Raw genomic sequence first — 14,595 nt, 5'->3', positions numbered from 1 at the left:
CACTTCTGATATCATTCCCCTTCAGCAGGCAGGGAGTGCCACAGGGTTCAGCACTGAGTCCTACTCTTTTCAACCTGTACCTCCGCCCCTGGCGGATGTAATTGAGCACCATGGCATGAGAATGTTGTCATATGCTGACGCCACTCAGCTAATCACCACACTGGCACAAGATGATGGCAGTGCCGCAGCGAACTTTAAATCTTATTTGGTTGACCTCACGGCATGGATGCATGCCAGTTGTCAGAAATTCAATGCAGGAAAGACTAAGGTAATGGTGTTTGGGAAACAGCCTTCAATCTGGGCCTCCGCATGGTGGCCTTGTGAACTGGGGCCCACTTTGATCCCTAAACACAGAGTGAAAAATCTGGGCATAATTTTTGATGCGTAGTTATCATTTGAGAGTCATATCAAGGCCACGGTGGGCACTTGTTTTGGAGTGTTGAGGCTGTTGACGAAGATTCTAAGGCTTATACCAGACTCAGGTAAAAATACGGTAATTCAAGCTCTTTTGGAGTCCCAGCTTCACTATTGTAATGTGCTCTATATGGGGTCTCCAAAGGCAGACTCTGAATACTTCAAAGAGTACAAAATGCAGCAGCCCGAATGCTACTAAGAATTCCAAAATAGCTTGCCAATAGTCCCGGTCTTTCCGAATAACGCTGTCTCCCCATAAAGCATAGTCTCTTTTAAAGCACTCTGTTTTACGCATAGGATACTGAATCAGAGGGGTCCGAGCTATCTCTTTCCCCCGATTAAAGCCTGTATCCCCACAAGACATCTTAGATCCTGTGAAACAGCTCTGATCGTGATCCCTAGAGTGCACAGAATGCAACTGGGGGGCTACTCTTTTGGACTATGGGCAGCTAAGCTGTGGTACTCAATGCCATTGAACCTGAGACTCAAACCATTCAGGGCGATGTTCCGTAAAAATCTTAAGACATGGCTCATTGGGCAAAGTTAGTCAGACTAGTTGAGCCTGATCGGTTTCTGACTCAATCTGACAACGACATGGTGTTTCTGTCTTGTGCTGGGACACTCTTCGGAGTAACCAGGTGCTCTACAATTCTCTTAATAATTAACAGATAAATCCATGGCATGAGGGACATTAGCACGCTCCAGCTGTGGGCTTAAAAATCCCCTTTTCCAAGTTTATTAATCAAATTGGTTATATTGAAATTATCCAAAACTTTCAATCCCACTATTCATTAAGTTGTTAAATGAGAAATTGAAATTGGAAAATGATGTCCAATCACCAGTAACCAAATATTATGTTGTGCTGGGGGTGGAGGACAAGCAGGACAAGAGATCTGCTCTGTTATGATCTAAAAACTATAATGATATAGGAGAGATTGTTTAAAATCAGTGGGGCTTACTTTAACATACTCAGTAGGTCAAGAGGTCACCACAGTTGGAATTAATCTTTTAAGACCTACATTTTCCCACTCATAGGCCATAGGTATGTTAATTGGGACCCTAAAATATGCCTACAAGTCTAGATGCATGTTAATTAGCAAGGACAACCCTATCTGCCCATGTGGACCAGGGCAGGTATGTATTAATATAAGAATTGTCCAGTGGGACTCATTCAAAAGTGGTACCTTCTCATGTGTGTCTTAGAAGGACTTGAGGTCCCACTGGCCTACCCTTTCTGATTGAGTCACCTTGCATGAACACGGTTCGTGCACATTCTTTTTTTGTGCCCATAACCATCAACATATATATGGGCAATGAGTTGTGACGAACTCTAGTAATTATTTTCATTGCCTTTTATTATACATAGGTTGGATACCTGGTTGTTCTTTCTGGTAGGCCAGTGAACTCACTATTCAGTGATTAGTTACTCATTGAGTGCTTAATGGAAGTTTACAATATGTAACAGCACAGGACTTCGAAATTTTGTTTTTATTTCTGTTTCTCCTATGTGTAGGTCTGGTAGTCAGATCACTGTGTCCAGAAGAGACCCCCAGAGTCACACGGGGTCAAAACGTCGATGAACCCTCCCTCTTGGTTGTTAAGGCAGAGGAGACCGAGGTCTTCAATCTGTAGGGCTCGACCCCCAGGGAGGCCGCGGAGTCCTGGGAAGGGGGTTGTGTATTTCCAGGCCTCACTTTTGTCTGGAATCAAAGACATGTCAAAAGGAAAATGACTACCATCTCGATGCTTCAATGCTCCAGCTGAAGTTAATTGAGTCTCCTGTGCTGTGAAAGGAAAAGGATGGGCAGACAGGTAAAACAATTCATCGTACCAGGGTGCCCGCTTGCCTGAAGGAAATGCAAGTGGGCGAGTAAATCTGCAAATTTAAACTGTGCTTGGGAGCAGTTCTGGCTTTATTTTCTTGAATCAATCCAAGCATTGTGATGGCAAAGATTTGTTTTTTAGTGGTAGTAGGAAGAGTTAACAACTGGACTGTGAAGTGCATGTTTGTAATCATAATTGCATTTAAACAACACTTAGCACCCCGTAGGAGGTGTTAAAGGGACAGTTATGCAAAAAAACAAAAAATGCATTATTTACGGTCTGGTATATAAAAAAAAAAAATCTCCATTTTGGAAGCTCCATTTTAACCTAAAACGATTTGAACAGTTTGTAGCAGTCTATTTTATAATGTATAATGCAAGTACAGAATAAGGACTTACACATTCGCAGTGCTTGCTGTCACAGGCTATGACCTCATAGCACTAAAAATGCACAAGTCACTATTCTCCACTGCACCAACCAAATGTAATTCTGTGGCTCTCTGGTTACACAAAGACCTCTGCAGTGCATTAACTAATAGAGGTTTCCTAATGTACTACAGTGAATTTCTCACTGAGTAACAACTTTTTAAAATGTATTTTTCATTTAAGCTACCAATGACTTTATTAGTAGCTACCTTAAGGATGAAAGACCTAAAAAACTAACAAAATATTTTGGGGTTAATTTATGAGAGGCTTGCGTCGCTGGAGCATCCCCTTTTTTTTGAACCTCCAGTGGCACAAGCTTCTCAATCATATCTATGAGATGATGCAAGTCACCCTGCATGGCTTTACATGGCCTCATAGATATAGATTAAGACAAAGCAGCACAAGTCACTGTGTTGTCTTACTCTGTCAATTCGGCGTTCTATTGGCATTGCGGTGGGTGTTCCCACGCAACACCCATGAATGTTGACGCTGCCCTAGATTTACAAAACCATGTAAACCTGGGGCAACGCCAAAACCTTACCCTCCCTAGATCAGGCGTAACAAGGAAAAATGTTTTCTCTCCTCGTTTTTTCCTCTTTCATTGTGTGCTGCATTCAGCAGCTCACATAGAAAGAGGAAACCCCCTCTAAGGATTGCTTTTGTTTAGGAAGGTGTCCCTTCCTGCACAAAACAAACCCTGCTTCATTGGCGCTAGGCAGCAATTTCTGCGACAACACAGTGGGAAAGGACAGGAATTCACCATATTTCATAAATAAGGTGCATTCCTTTGCTTTCATTTTGGCATAGGACCGAGCTGCAAGAAGACTTGCCACTCTGCTCTACGCCAATTCCTCATAAATTAGGCCCTTTATTTTTAGCCACACCTTTGACCACACCCCCATGCTCACTGAGCTTTGGTTTGATAAACACTGTTTAATATTATTTCCCCACTGTACACATTTTTTGCTATGGGAATTGGGGGACGTTTATGGTTGTCGCTGGTTGTCAACTATGAAGAGCACCAAGTTCTAGAATTTTTTGTCAGGAGGAGGTCCTTCTGCCTAAATATTTTTGACAGATGGGTCTCAGCATCAAAGTTTGAAGACCTCTGTGTTAGGTGTAATTTAACGTCAAGGGACTCCACACAGACATATGCCAACCCTGTTATAAATTGTATCAACCAATTCACACAACCACTAGGAATTGTACAGTGTCTTTTACGTATGTTATATATATATATATATATATATATATATATTCATCATCGGAGCACTGTGTTGTCTGCACTATAATTACTTAGTTTATTGATTGTTACACTTAATTGGAGTCAAAACATTACAAGATGCAAACTATATCAGTCTTGTCTTTTGTCTTCATTGTAATTAATTTTGGTCTGATAAATAAGTCTGGGTAACTCTTTATTCCTTCTAAAATACATAAGAAAGTACCACATTTGGACAAGTCCCACTGCACAATTGTTATATTAATACAAGTGCAAACCTCTCATTCGACCAAACTTTCCAACATAACTTACTGCCATGGTGACCCATGTCCTCATCTGCAGTCTGGTGGTGAAGTGTCATAGTGAACTAAAGTCTGAGTCTTAAGTATGGATCTAAATTGAAAAAAACACACCTACTATAAGCCAAAAGGGCATTATTTACAACCGTTCTCCTTTCTCTTTCATTTTTGCAGACCTCCGTGGAAAGTTGTGAAAAAGAACTCCTCCAGGTAAGAGACAAAGTTACTAGATTATCAAATATTGGGGAAATGGCTGGAAAACTACTGGCTGTGTGTGTGTTTCAGAAGATACCACTATACCGTATCACATCCAAATGAAGCTAAAACACGTATTTTTGTTTCTAGCAAGTGTAAGGATTTTCTATGCATGTTGCAGGATAACATCAGTGCTCTTCCGCAAGGTGCAGTAATGTCAAGTCTCCCCCTTAGCTAAGCTGCATGCAGTGCCTGTTAGACCAGCACTACTTAAACAGGGTAGAAGGCTGAGATTTCTGTTACTTGTCTTCAATAGACTAAGGCAAGGCATTCTCCTTGATAATGTAATGCATGCTTTTGGTTAAATTCTAACCTGTGACCTAGCAGGGAACTAAAATCTGGATAAATAGTTCAGCATGTGTAATTGAGCTCCTAGAGGAGTTGCAAGGCCTTATTGTGAGTTCTATCAAGGAAAGCGTGAACCAACTGTTGAGCTGGAACATGTTGATCCAGGGGGTCCACTTTTTGTGTGGAGGGATTGCTACTTTAATGAGTGACCTCCTTCAACAGGAGGGGCCTTTGGTGATATAAACAAAACATCATGGTGGCAGTTTTTTCATCTTAGCTGCAGATTGGACTTTAATGCTGTCAGTTCAATGAGTGAGAGTAAATGCCAACACGTTGACCGAGATTAGTGCCCTTCAGAAGGCACCCAGCATGCCCAAAGAACCAATTAAAACCAGGTGGTGGGTATGTTAGTCAAGGGAAGCTGAGTGATATTTACAGACTCCATGCATCCTTGATCTTCCCAATGTAGAAATTAACCGTTAACTGTCAAGGATGAGAAGTTCATTGCTGTGGTGAGAAAGGCAGTTCATATTCTCTCAGCTTCAGGACTCCAATACTCAACATATCAACTCCTAGATTCCTCTTGTGCATATGAATCTTGCACAAGTATCTGTGGGAGATTACCACTTATAGCCTCTCAATCTCAGACACCACACCTATCCCCCGTAGGATTGGCAGAAATAAGTACAAGGCCGAGCCCAGGAACCTGAGGCAAGCAATATGTAAGGGCCACACCAGTTAATCCAAAGCACTAGGTCGAGACGGCCCGGCGTGCCCCCCCCCCCCCCCATATACGACACCGCATCATGTAGGGAAAATACAACCAGACGCCCAATCAATTGCACCAACACATATTCCAGCTGCTCCCCATTAACTTTCCCAGTTCATCCCCAAAGTTGGTAGTTCTTATTCTCCATCGGCAGTTCCGAAACTGATGATTCTCAAAAGGGAACGCAGTTATCAAATATCACATGTCATAACACAAACATACAAACGTGGGGATGAAACCTCAACCCACGACCATGGGAAACTCACCCAGCCATGTTTTAGCAATAGTATTAACACAGAAATGGAACTGGGCAAGATGGTAACACCCAGAATATTCCACTGTGCCATGTTTAATGTGTTTAATATGCAGTACTTGTTGTAAATGCTACTATCTACAGTCATTTCTCGAATTCCTGCAAACGCATGTCGATATATTATGACTGCATTATATCACCTTGTAACAAGAAATGCTAAAACCCAATAAACAAATTTAAACAAAAATCTGAGAGGGATTGCCAACACTGACAGTTGACTAAACAAGTAAGATTTGACTCTCCTTAAATCCACAGAATAATTTGGTGACTGTAGAAAAAGGAGATTATTATTTGGGCTAGGCAACTGCCCACCTCAAGTAATAACACTTCTTGTCACAGTGAGCCCTCAAACTCACTAAATAAACCTGGGTTCGACCCCCTGGTAGCTATGGAACAGAAAGGATTAACTTAGGGCAATGTGTAAAGTATTTATGCAGTACCAAAACAGGAATAACGTCAAAACACCAAGTAATAAATATGCCAAGCTGAATTTGTAAAATAGAGTAAAATGTAATAATCAGAATAACACCACAATAACAAAAATCTAATTAGGAGAAAGGAGATATTGATTGTTACATTTTAAGCAGAATTATCATATAAAAGCATTGAGATGCAATGATGATCTAAGGAAGTGGTAGGTAGGCTGGGTCCTAGACACAATTGAAGGCCAACCGCAATGAAGTCCTGGTCAGATACACCAAGTTGATTGGTCCTGTTGAAATTATGGAAGTCAAAATGTTTTTTAAAGTTTCCAAGTCTCACATCAGAAAGGGAGCTGCTGAGAATGTTGCCATGTCCCTGGAACCAGGGCGAGATGCTTGAAGCAGGATATCCTGCTGAAGCTCTGGAGATTTCGCGCTGATCATTTTCAAATTCTTAAATGCGAAATAGCACTCATTTGTTTGGAGGTGTTGGGTACCTTGAAAGAGACAAATTCAATATGATGCAGTGGAACTGATTGTCAGATGCCTTTTCTCATGGGGGAACGGTTTACAAAAATTTCTAAACTTTCTTCTGATGCCCAAACAGCCACAGCAGTACACCTCTTGCACTCCCAGGATCTATGGGAAAGGCAGTTAGAGACTCTGAGTGTCATACAGAGGCCAACAGTCAAGGACCAGTTGCCAGTGGTCAGCTGTGCACTTCAGGGACAATGGCTCTTGCAGCATGTTTGTTCCCTATAGCCATGCTGGAGGTCAGCACACTAAATATGGGAGTCCACGTTTGTCTTGGTTACAAGAGGGAGTAGGACCAGTTCTTCAGGGCTCCTTTTAGATCATACACAGCAGGTTCAGAACCCTACAGAATTTCCGCATTCCCAATAGCGGTTCTCACAAGGTTACCTTGAGGTGAGAAATGTACGGCTGGCAATAGCTAGTGGGTATACATGACTTATAGACAATTACTACCAATGGGGTTAAAGATCCCCGTGTAACCCTACTCACTTTTTCAGTGCTTACTGTTTACCCAGCTCCAAACCAGCTCAAAATGGCATGTGCTGGCTCAATGCCAAGGTGGCTAAAGCCATCTGTCACACGGTTGAAAAATAGGCTTTCTTTTAGGCTTTATTTTGTTGTACTGTTTTAGTAAACTATATAGTGGTTTGGGTTGTTTTGCATTAACTTATGTTTACTTGCAACTTAATGTTTGTTAACTTTGGAGTTGGGAAAGGTGATTTTCTGCTGAATTTCAGCTTTGGTATGTTGGTGTTTGTTATATTAGAGAAGTATTAAAGCATATTGTTTTTTTTAGTTCAAGTTAAAATGTTGGCTGTTGATTTTTTTAGAAATCTTTTATTTTGTGTTTATATTGTTAGTAGGTATTTTTAAATTAAATATTTTCTAATATTTTAATGTGCTACATAGTATTTAACTGTGTTTTAGAATAGTAGTTTGGTGTACTTTATAAGCGTTTCTTTTATTTATTGGTAATATTTGGTTGTCCTAAGTTCGATATGTGTGTAGTGGTCTTTACACTGAATGAGGTAATATTATGTTTCTTTATTTTTGGGGGGATATTTTAAACAGTGATATTTGTATTCTATACTTATTTTTAATGTTTAAGCATAAGGTGATGATATGTTTGTGATTGGTATTTTAGTCATATTTCTTAATTTCAATATTGATTTTCTCAATATTGTGTCATACAACTGTGCCTCCACCAGACCAGTCAGGTAGGATTTGACGCTGTTGTATGAACAGGATGACTACAGTCCCAGCCTAAATTTTTATGCTGAGGCCCGAGGGCTCATTCTTGCCCATGCAGCCGGCTCCGTCAATCAAACTGGGAATTTTTTACTGCAACGTACAGGCTCCCAGTTGCTGGAGAGTCAAAGTAAAGTTATCCTCCAGGTGCTACTGCAGTGTAAAGGCAACTTTCTAAAAAATATTGTTCTTTAATATTTATTAAAAATTCAACTTCATAATTGAATTGAATTTTTAATAACTATTAAAAATAGTGGTTTACATTTTTTTCTAGCTGGTACCATTCCTGAGTCAGCAGTATTAATATTTTAATCTGTACTCAGGTTTTCTACATAGGGCAGTTATGTGTGCCACATTCAAAATAGCTTTCTGAAGCCTTGTCACTGTTGTGAAATGGCAATATTAATGTCCAACTTTTAAATTCCAAGCCACCTACCTTGTGACCTACAAGACATATATAGTGGTCTCTTATTAATATTTCAAAGTGAAGTCTTTTGGAGTCAAAAATAGTTTGACAGGTTGGCCCGCAGGTTTGACATTGCAGCAGGTGACTCCCGAAGGGTAGGTCTGAAGCCATATTTCCACTGCCACCATCATGGAAGGTACAATAGGTTCATCATATAAACATATGCTTTAGACGTACAGGCAAGTTCAAATGAGACAATTTAACTACGTTAAGAAGGGGATCACAGGCACTCTCTATGAAGACTACCTCCACACTGATGATCCATAAAAAGTATTTATTATATTGTAGGAAACTCTGGCACAGCAACAATGAAGGATCTATGCACAAAAAGCAGCCCTGGCACTGCAGCTCCGGCTCCAACTGCTCTCATAGAATCATGAGCAAAGGTTCCAAGTTAAATCACTCTGAACAGTGTACGGCGTCCTAAGAAGAACGAGAAGATAACACTAGTGCTATAAATGATAATTCCACAACATCACACTAGACTCCTGATTAGCAAGAGAAAAGTGAACAGAGTTAAAGGCAGCAAGAATAGTGTCCAGAAAAGGAGTGCATCATATGAGCCACCCGAGAGAAAAGGTGGATTTCCTACAGAGATTAGATCCTGAATGTAACCCTGGTTTATCCTCCCACTAATTCGCTCGCTGCATTGTCGTTCTAGTTTTCGAGCGGAGTCTCAAAATTCTGAAACTGCCATCAATAGGGATGCCTGCTTACAATAACAATTACCTGCTCCTTTGATCAGCAATTCACCCCTGCAAACACATAGGGTGTGCACTTCTAGGCTGAGATTTGTATTTGGCTGATGCTTGGCTACTTTTTTATTTAGTGACTATGTCAACTAGTGCTTGTTTGCTCTAATTGATGTTTATAAAAACAAAACGACAGGTGGCATGGCGAGCAGGTACTCACCGCTGACAGTTGCTGTGATCTGCAGGTCTTAAATTCATGCACAGCGAAGTCAACCTCATTTTACCAAGTTCAATTCTTCTTTTTCTCCTCATATTGACCTTTCTGCTTGTGTAGATGACACATAGTAACCGACTTTGCAAGAATCTTCTTTATAAAGTTCCATGACCATAAAACTGGTTCTCACAAGCATCCTGGTAATACACATGAACCACCCTGTATTTACACGTGCTAGCCCCTTTCTTTATACTCGCAGGACACAGTTATGATAACTTTGAGGCTAATATGAGATTGCTTGGGTTAACCCTGCCAGAATGGAATGTATTGCTTAGCTTAGTATAGTCCAGTGCCACTCTTCTACTCGTTTGTCCAAGTCACAGCCGTCAATGCTTCACACTGCTAACTTTCCTAAGTTCTGTCTGCCATCCTTCCCCCAGGTAAGTTTGGGAAGCACTAGCCATGATGCATCCATATCCAGGATTGCAAAGTAGCACCTCACTCAGTCTGAAAAGGGTGAGAGTAGTATCCCTAGTAAAGACTTCCGATCGAATGGCTGATAAACATACTGCTGCCTACTCACAGAACAAGCTTAAGCAGATGTGTTTAAACAATATGGCGACCTTTTGCCATTGTCTCTCCAAACCTGGAATAGCCACTTTGTGTTAGTGGACACAAAATGTATATTTAACTGACAGTGAGATATGTAGGCATGCCAGCAATACCATTGGCCATCTATACTTGGTTGTCACTGTGAGTATTTTGGAGTTTTCCTAAGTCTGCTCGAGTGTGCCATCTAGAACTAATGGTCCCTTCTCGACCTTGTTGATAACTTTCAAACTCCTCCTTCGGACCCTCTACTAAATTATCAAACCACTGTATATGGGTTCTATGGTGAAATAGGTATCATACGTGCAAAACTTCCAACTCTTGCTTAAGATGGGACACTGACCAAAAATAGATATTCTTTAAAAAACGGAAGCAATCTTCCTTTATAATAGAAATGGGAGTTACTTATCCGTTTCTTCTCTAAACACAAAAAAGGCTTAATAGCCTTGTCATTTTTTAAAGGGGTCTCCTATTATGGATTGTGGATGTAAGAAACCTGTCTCCTCATGTCAGTATCACTGATAATTCACTGCTTTACTGATCTGTTTTGAGAAGTGGACTGTTAGACCTGGCATCCTTGGCGTGATTTCCCCTTAACCGTTTTGCCTTCAGACCTCTTGTTTTTGTTGAGTTTGTTTTTGCAGGCCTTGGAACTCTGCGCACTTTACCACTGCTAACCAGTGCTAAAGTGAATTACATTTTAGAAGTGTATTTTCCATATGGGAAGAGATAACTGGTTCATATTCGATGTCTCTGGAATCCTAATTTAAAATCCTAACTTATGGTGAAGTTGGATTTTAATTTACAGTTCTGAAAATACCACTTTTAGAAAGTTGCCATTTTCTTGCCTTAGCCATTTGGTGCCTGCACTTCATTACACTTCTGGACCTGTGAATACTCTGCCAGGAAGAAGGACTGCTCTGCTGCTACAAGGACTAAATAAAATATGAGAGAAGCCCCCACACTACAAGGGGACAAGGCACAGTTTTAAACCACCAATCTTTACATCGCCCAATCAGACCTAATCAGTAATATGTTATATCTATGTATGTGTATCTATCAGCCCTAGTACCACTGCAGTATGGAAAAGGCACTAGGTCACAAAGAGAATTTGTCCAGTTAAAACGCTGCCATAGTTTTATTAACCCCATGTCTCCACCCTCTCTGATTGCTTCATTCCTCTACATTCCTCTCTCTCCTACTTTTTAGGTCTCGCCTTGGCAGTGCATGCCCTGCATGCACTGTCTCAGCGAGACCTAAAGTAATCTGTATGTTGGATGAAAGTCAGTGTAAGTTTTTTTTTCAGCTTGCCTTTGGTTTACCTGTGGCATTGCTATTCTTATCTTGCTTTCTATTAGCTTTTGATCCTATGGTAACTTCTGTATAGTCCCTAAGCAGCGGCGCCTAACTACAGTTTTCCTCCACTCAGCTCGCACTTGCTTTAATTGGGTGCAGCGGGCCATCTGTTTCTCCGTGTTTGTTTATTTATTTTGTAAATCACCCCCTGTGTCTGAAGGACTTAACAGCACCCGGGCATTCCCAGGGCAAGAAATTAAGGGTAGAGCGGAGTGCTGTTTAATTTTTAGCGCGGTCTGACACACCGTCTTGCCCCTCGCGCCGGAGAGACAGCAGGCATCAATGTAGCCTCTCCCAAAACAAACATGGCAGCAGCAGCCCCGGGTGCCGTCCGGCATGCCAGCTATGTGTTTACACTGGACCGATGGGGCAGCGGGGAATCGATTAAACCGCCGCTCCGATCGGGATTGGGGGAAGATTGCTCTAGCTAGAAATCACGGAGTCTTCCTAATAGCAGGCAAGGACCCACAGCACTGCGCACGCCTGCCCCGGCTCTCGGTATCACTCAGGTGGCTTATCTATTATCTCCCGGCTCTTCGGTGCTTCCTGGGGAATCAGGAACTGGCCTGGCGTGCAGAGGCCATTGCTAGGCGACAGGGCCTTTACTCTGCAGCCCTCATTTACACCTTTGTCAATCAATCAATCAATCAGGAGTTTGTTAAAGCGCAACTACTCACCGTAAGGGTCTCAAGGCGCTAGGGGTGGGGGGGGTGCAGGTTCCATTCCATCAAGGAGGGGGTCTGTCGAAGAGCCAGGATTTGAGGTTTCTTGCGAAGATGGGGAGCGATGTTGTCTGTCTGAGGTGGAGCGGAAGGGCGTTCCATGCTTTGGCCGCGAGGAAGGAGAAGGAGCGGCCTCCTGATCTGGTCTTTCTGATGCGGGGGACCTCAGCATAGGAGAGCTGGGCTGATGGTAGGGTCCTTTGGGGTGCGTGGAATTTGAGCCGGCTGTTCAGGTATGCTGGTCCGGTGCCGTGGAGGGCCTTGTGTGCGAGAGTGAGCATCTTAAAGGTGATTCTCGCCTCGATGGGGAGCCAGTGGAGTGTGCGCAGGTGCTGGGAGATGTGGCAGTGTTTTAGCAGGTTGAGGACCAGTCTTGCAGCTGTGTTCTGGATGTTCTGTAGCTTGCGGATGAGGCTTTTGTTTATTCCGGCGTAGAGTGCGTTGCCGTAGTAGAGTCTGCTGGTGACCAGGGCGTGAGTGACTGTCTTTCGGTGTTCGAGGAGGATCCATTTGAAGGACTTACGAAGGAGGCGGAGGGTGTGGAAGCAGGAAGATGAGACAGAGTTGATCTGGCGGTCCATTTTGAGCTCGGAGTCCAGGATGATTCCCAGGTTGTGTGCGTGGTCTGTGGGGGTTGGCGGGTTTCCGAGGGCGGTGGGCCACAAGGTGTCGCTCCAGGCGTCGGGCTTTGGGCCCACGATGAGTACTTATGTTTTGTTGGTGTTTAGTTGTAGGCAGCTGTTTTTCATCCATTTGGCGACGGCTTCCATGCCTTCTCGAAAGTTGCATCTGGCAGTGTTGGGCTCGTTGGATAGGGAGAGGATGAGCTGGGTGTCGTCTGCGTATGACACAATGTTGAGTCCGTAGGTTCTGACGATGGGGGCAAGTGGAGCCATGTAGACGTTGAAGAGCGTCGGGCTGAGGGAGGAGCCCTGGGGGACTCCGCAGGAGAGAGGTGTGGGGTCTGAGAGGAAAGGGGGGAGTCTGACCCGTTGTGTCCTGTCGGAGAGGAAGGAGCAGATCCAGTCGAGGGCCTTGTCCTGGATTCCTGCGTCGTAGAGTCTGGGTATTAGGGTGCGGTGGGAGACTGTGTCGAACGCCGCTGATAGGTCTAAGAGGATGAGGGCTACTGTTTCTCCTTTGTCCAGTAGGGTGCAGATGTCGTCTGTTGCAGCGAGGAGGGTGGTTTCCGTACTGTGGTTTTTTCTGAAGCCGGATTGGGAGGAGTCGAGGATGTTGTGTTCTTAAATGAATGTGGCGAGTTGGCTGTTGATGGCTTTCTCGATGACTTTCGCTGGGAAAGGGAGCAGGGAGATGGGTCTGTAGTTTTTGAGGTCGGTGGGGTCTGCTGAAGGTTTCTTCAGGAGGGGGTTGACCTCGGCGTGTTTCCAGTCGTCGGGGAACGAGGCGGTCGCCAGGGAGCGGTTGATGGTGTGGCAGAGCATGGGTGCGATGGTGTCAGCGGCTCTGTTGAAGATGTGGTGGGGGCAGGGGTCCGTGGGGGCCCTTGAGTGGATTGACTTCATTGTCTTCAGTGTGTCTTTGGTGGTGAGGGCTGTCCAGTCATCAATTGCTGGTTTCTGGGTGTCGGGGGTGGTTGGTGAGGGTTCAGTGTTTTGGTTGTCTTCGTCAAAGTTGTCGTAGATGCTCTCGATTTTGTGGTGGAAAAAGGTGCTGAGTTTGTCGCAGAGGTCTTGTGAGGGAGGGATGATGGTAGACTCGCTGGTGGGTTGGGCGAACTCCTAGATGATGCTGAAGAGTTCCTTGCTGTTGTGTGCGTGGGTGGAGATTCTGTCACAGAGCCGGGGCTTCCTGGACGCGCACAGAGCCTGATTCGCAGGTCAAAAAAGCGGCGAGCGACCGCCTTCCAACCTGCCCCCCCCCTCCCCCAACCCTCCAGCCACACCGAAGCACCGGCGGCGCCCTTCAGGGCTGGCCGAGGCTCGGCTCAGGGGACTGGACGCCTTTCACAGAACACACGATGAGAAACCGCATAAATTTGGAATACATCTCAGTGCAGGCTGTGGCTTGCTGGCACTGTTTAGGGCATTCGTTTAAATGACATCGGGGTTTGGGCCTGTTGACCGTGTGCAGAGCTTCGAGTTTGAAGGACAGTGGGGGTGTCACTGTTAATGAGTGTATACTTCTGTCTGCTGGCAGTGTTTCCAGGCAGCGCTGCATCAGAGGCATCGCGGGCGCTGCAGGTAGTCTGCCAGAGTGACTGGTGGTTATGGTCTGGGTCAACATGTTGTGTCACTGCTGTGCAGCCATGTCCAAGTCACCCTGACCCCGTGCGGCTCACCGCTGCAGCCGCCGGACGAGAGACGGTGTGTGAGACAGTCAGCGAGACTGTAAAGAAGACAGAGAAGACAGCATGTCAAAGTTCAAATGAGTTTATACTGTGTTTGGTTCGTACTAGTTACTTTCCGCCAGGCTGCAGGCGCTGCTGCCACTGACTTAAGTAGCCTCCGTCACTGTGTAACTTTAGCACGAGCGCACGCACGCTGCAAGTGAGATCTCATT

The 14,595-nt window shown here is 44.0% G+C and overlaps 1 protein-coding gene across 1 annotated transcript in view; it reads left to right on the top strand.

Annotated features, from left to right (window-relative positions):
* The window catches only part of INSRR (insulin receptor related receptor), a 736,218-nt gene that overhangs the window by 534,915 nt on the left and 186,708 nt on the right, over window positions 1-14,595 (top strand). The window contains exon 11 of the mRNA XM_086945015.1: window positions 4,359-4,394. Coding sequence (XP_086801141.1) covers window positions 4,359-4,394 — 36 coding nt within the window. The remainder of the gene's footprint in view (window positions 1-4,358; window positions 4,395-14,595) is intronic.

Source organism: Lissotriton vulgaris, chromosome 12, assembly GCF_964263255.1.
Source record: "Lissotriton vulgaris chromosome 12, aLisVul1.2, whole genome shotgun sequence".
NCBI classification, from domain to species: domain Eukaryota; kingdom Metazoa; phylum Chordata; class Amphibia; order Caudata; family Salamandridae; genus Lissotriton; species Lissotriton vulgaris.
The sequence above is the reverse complement of the archived record's forward strand: the minus strand, read 5'-3'. Positions and strand labels throughout refer to the sequence as shown.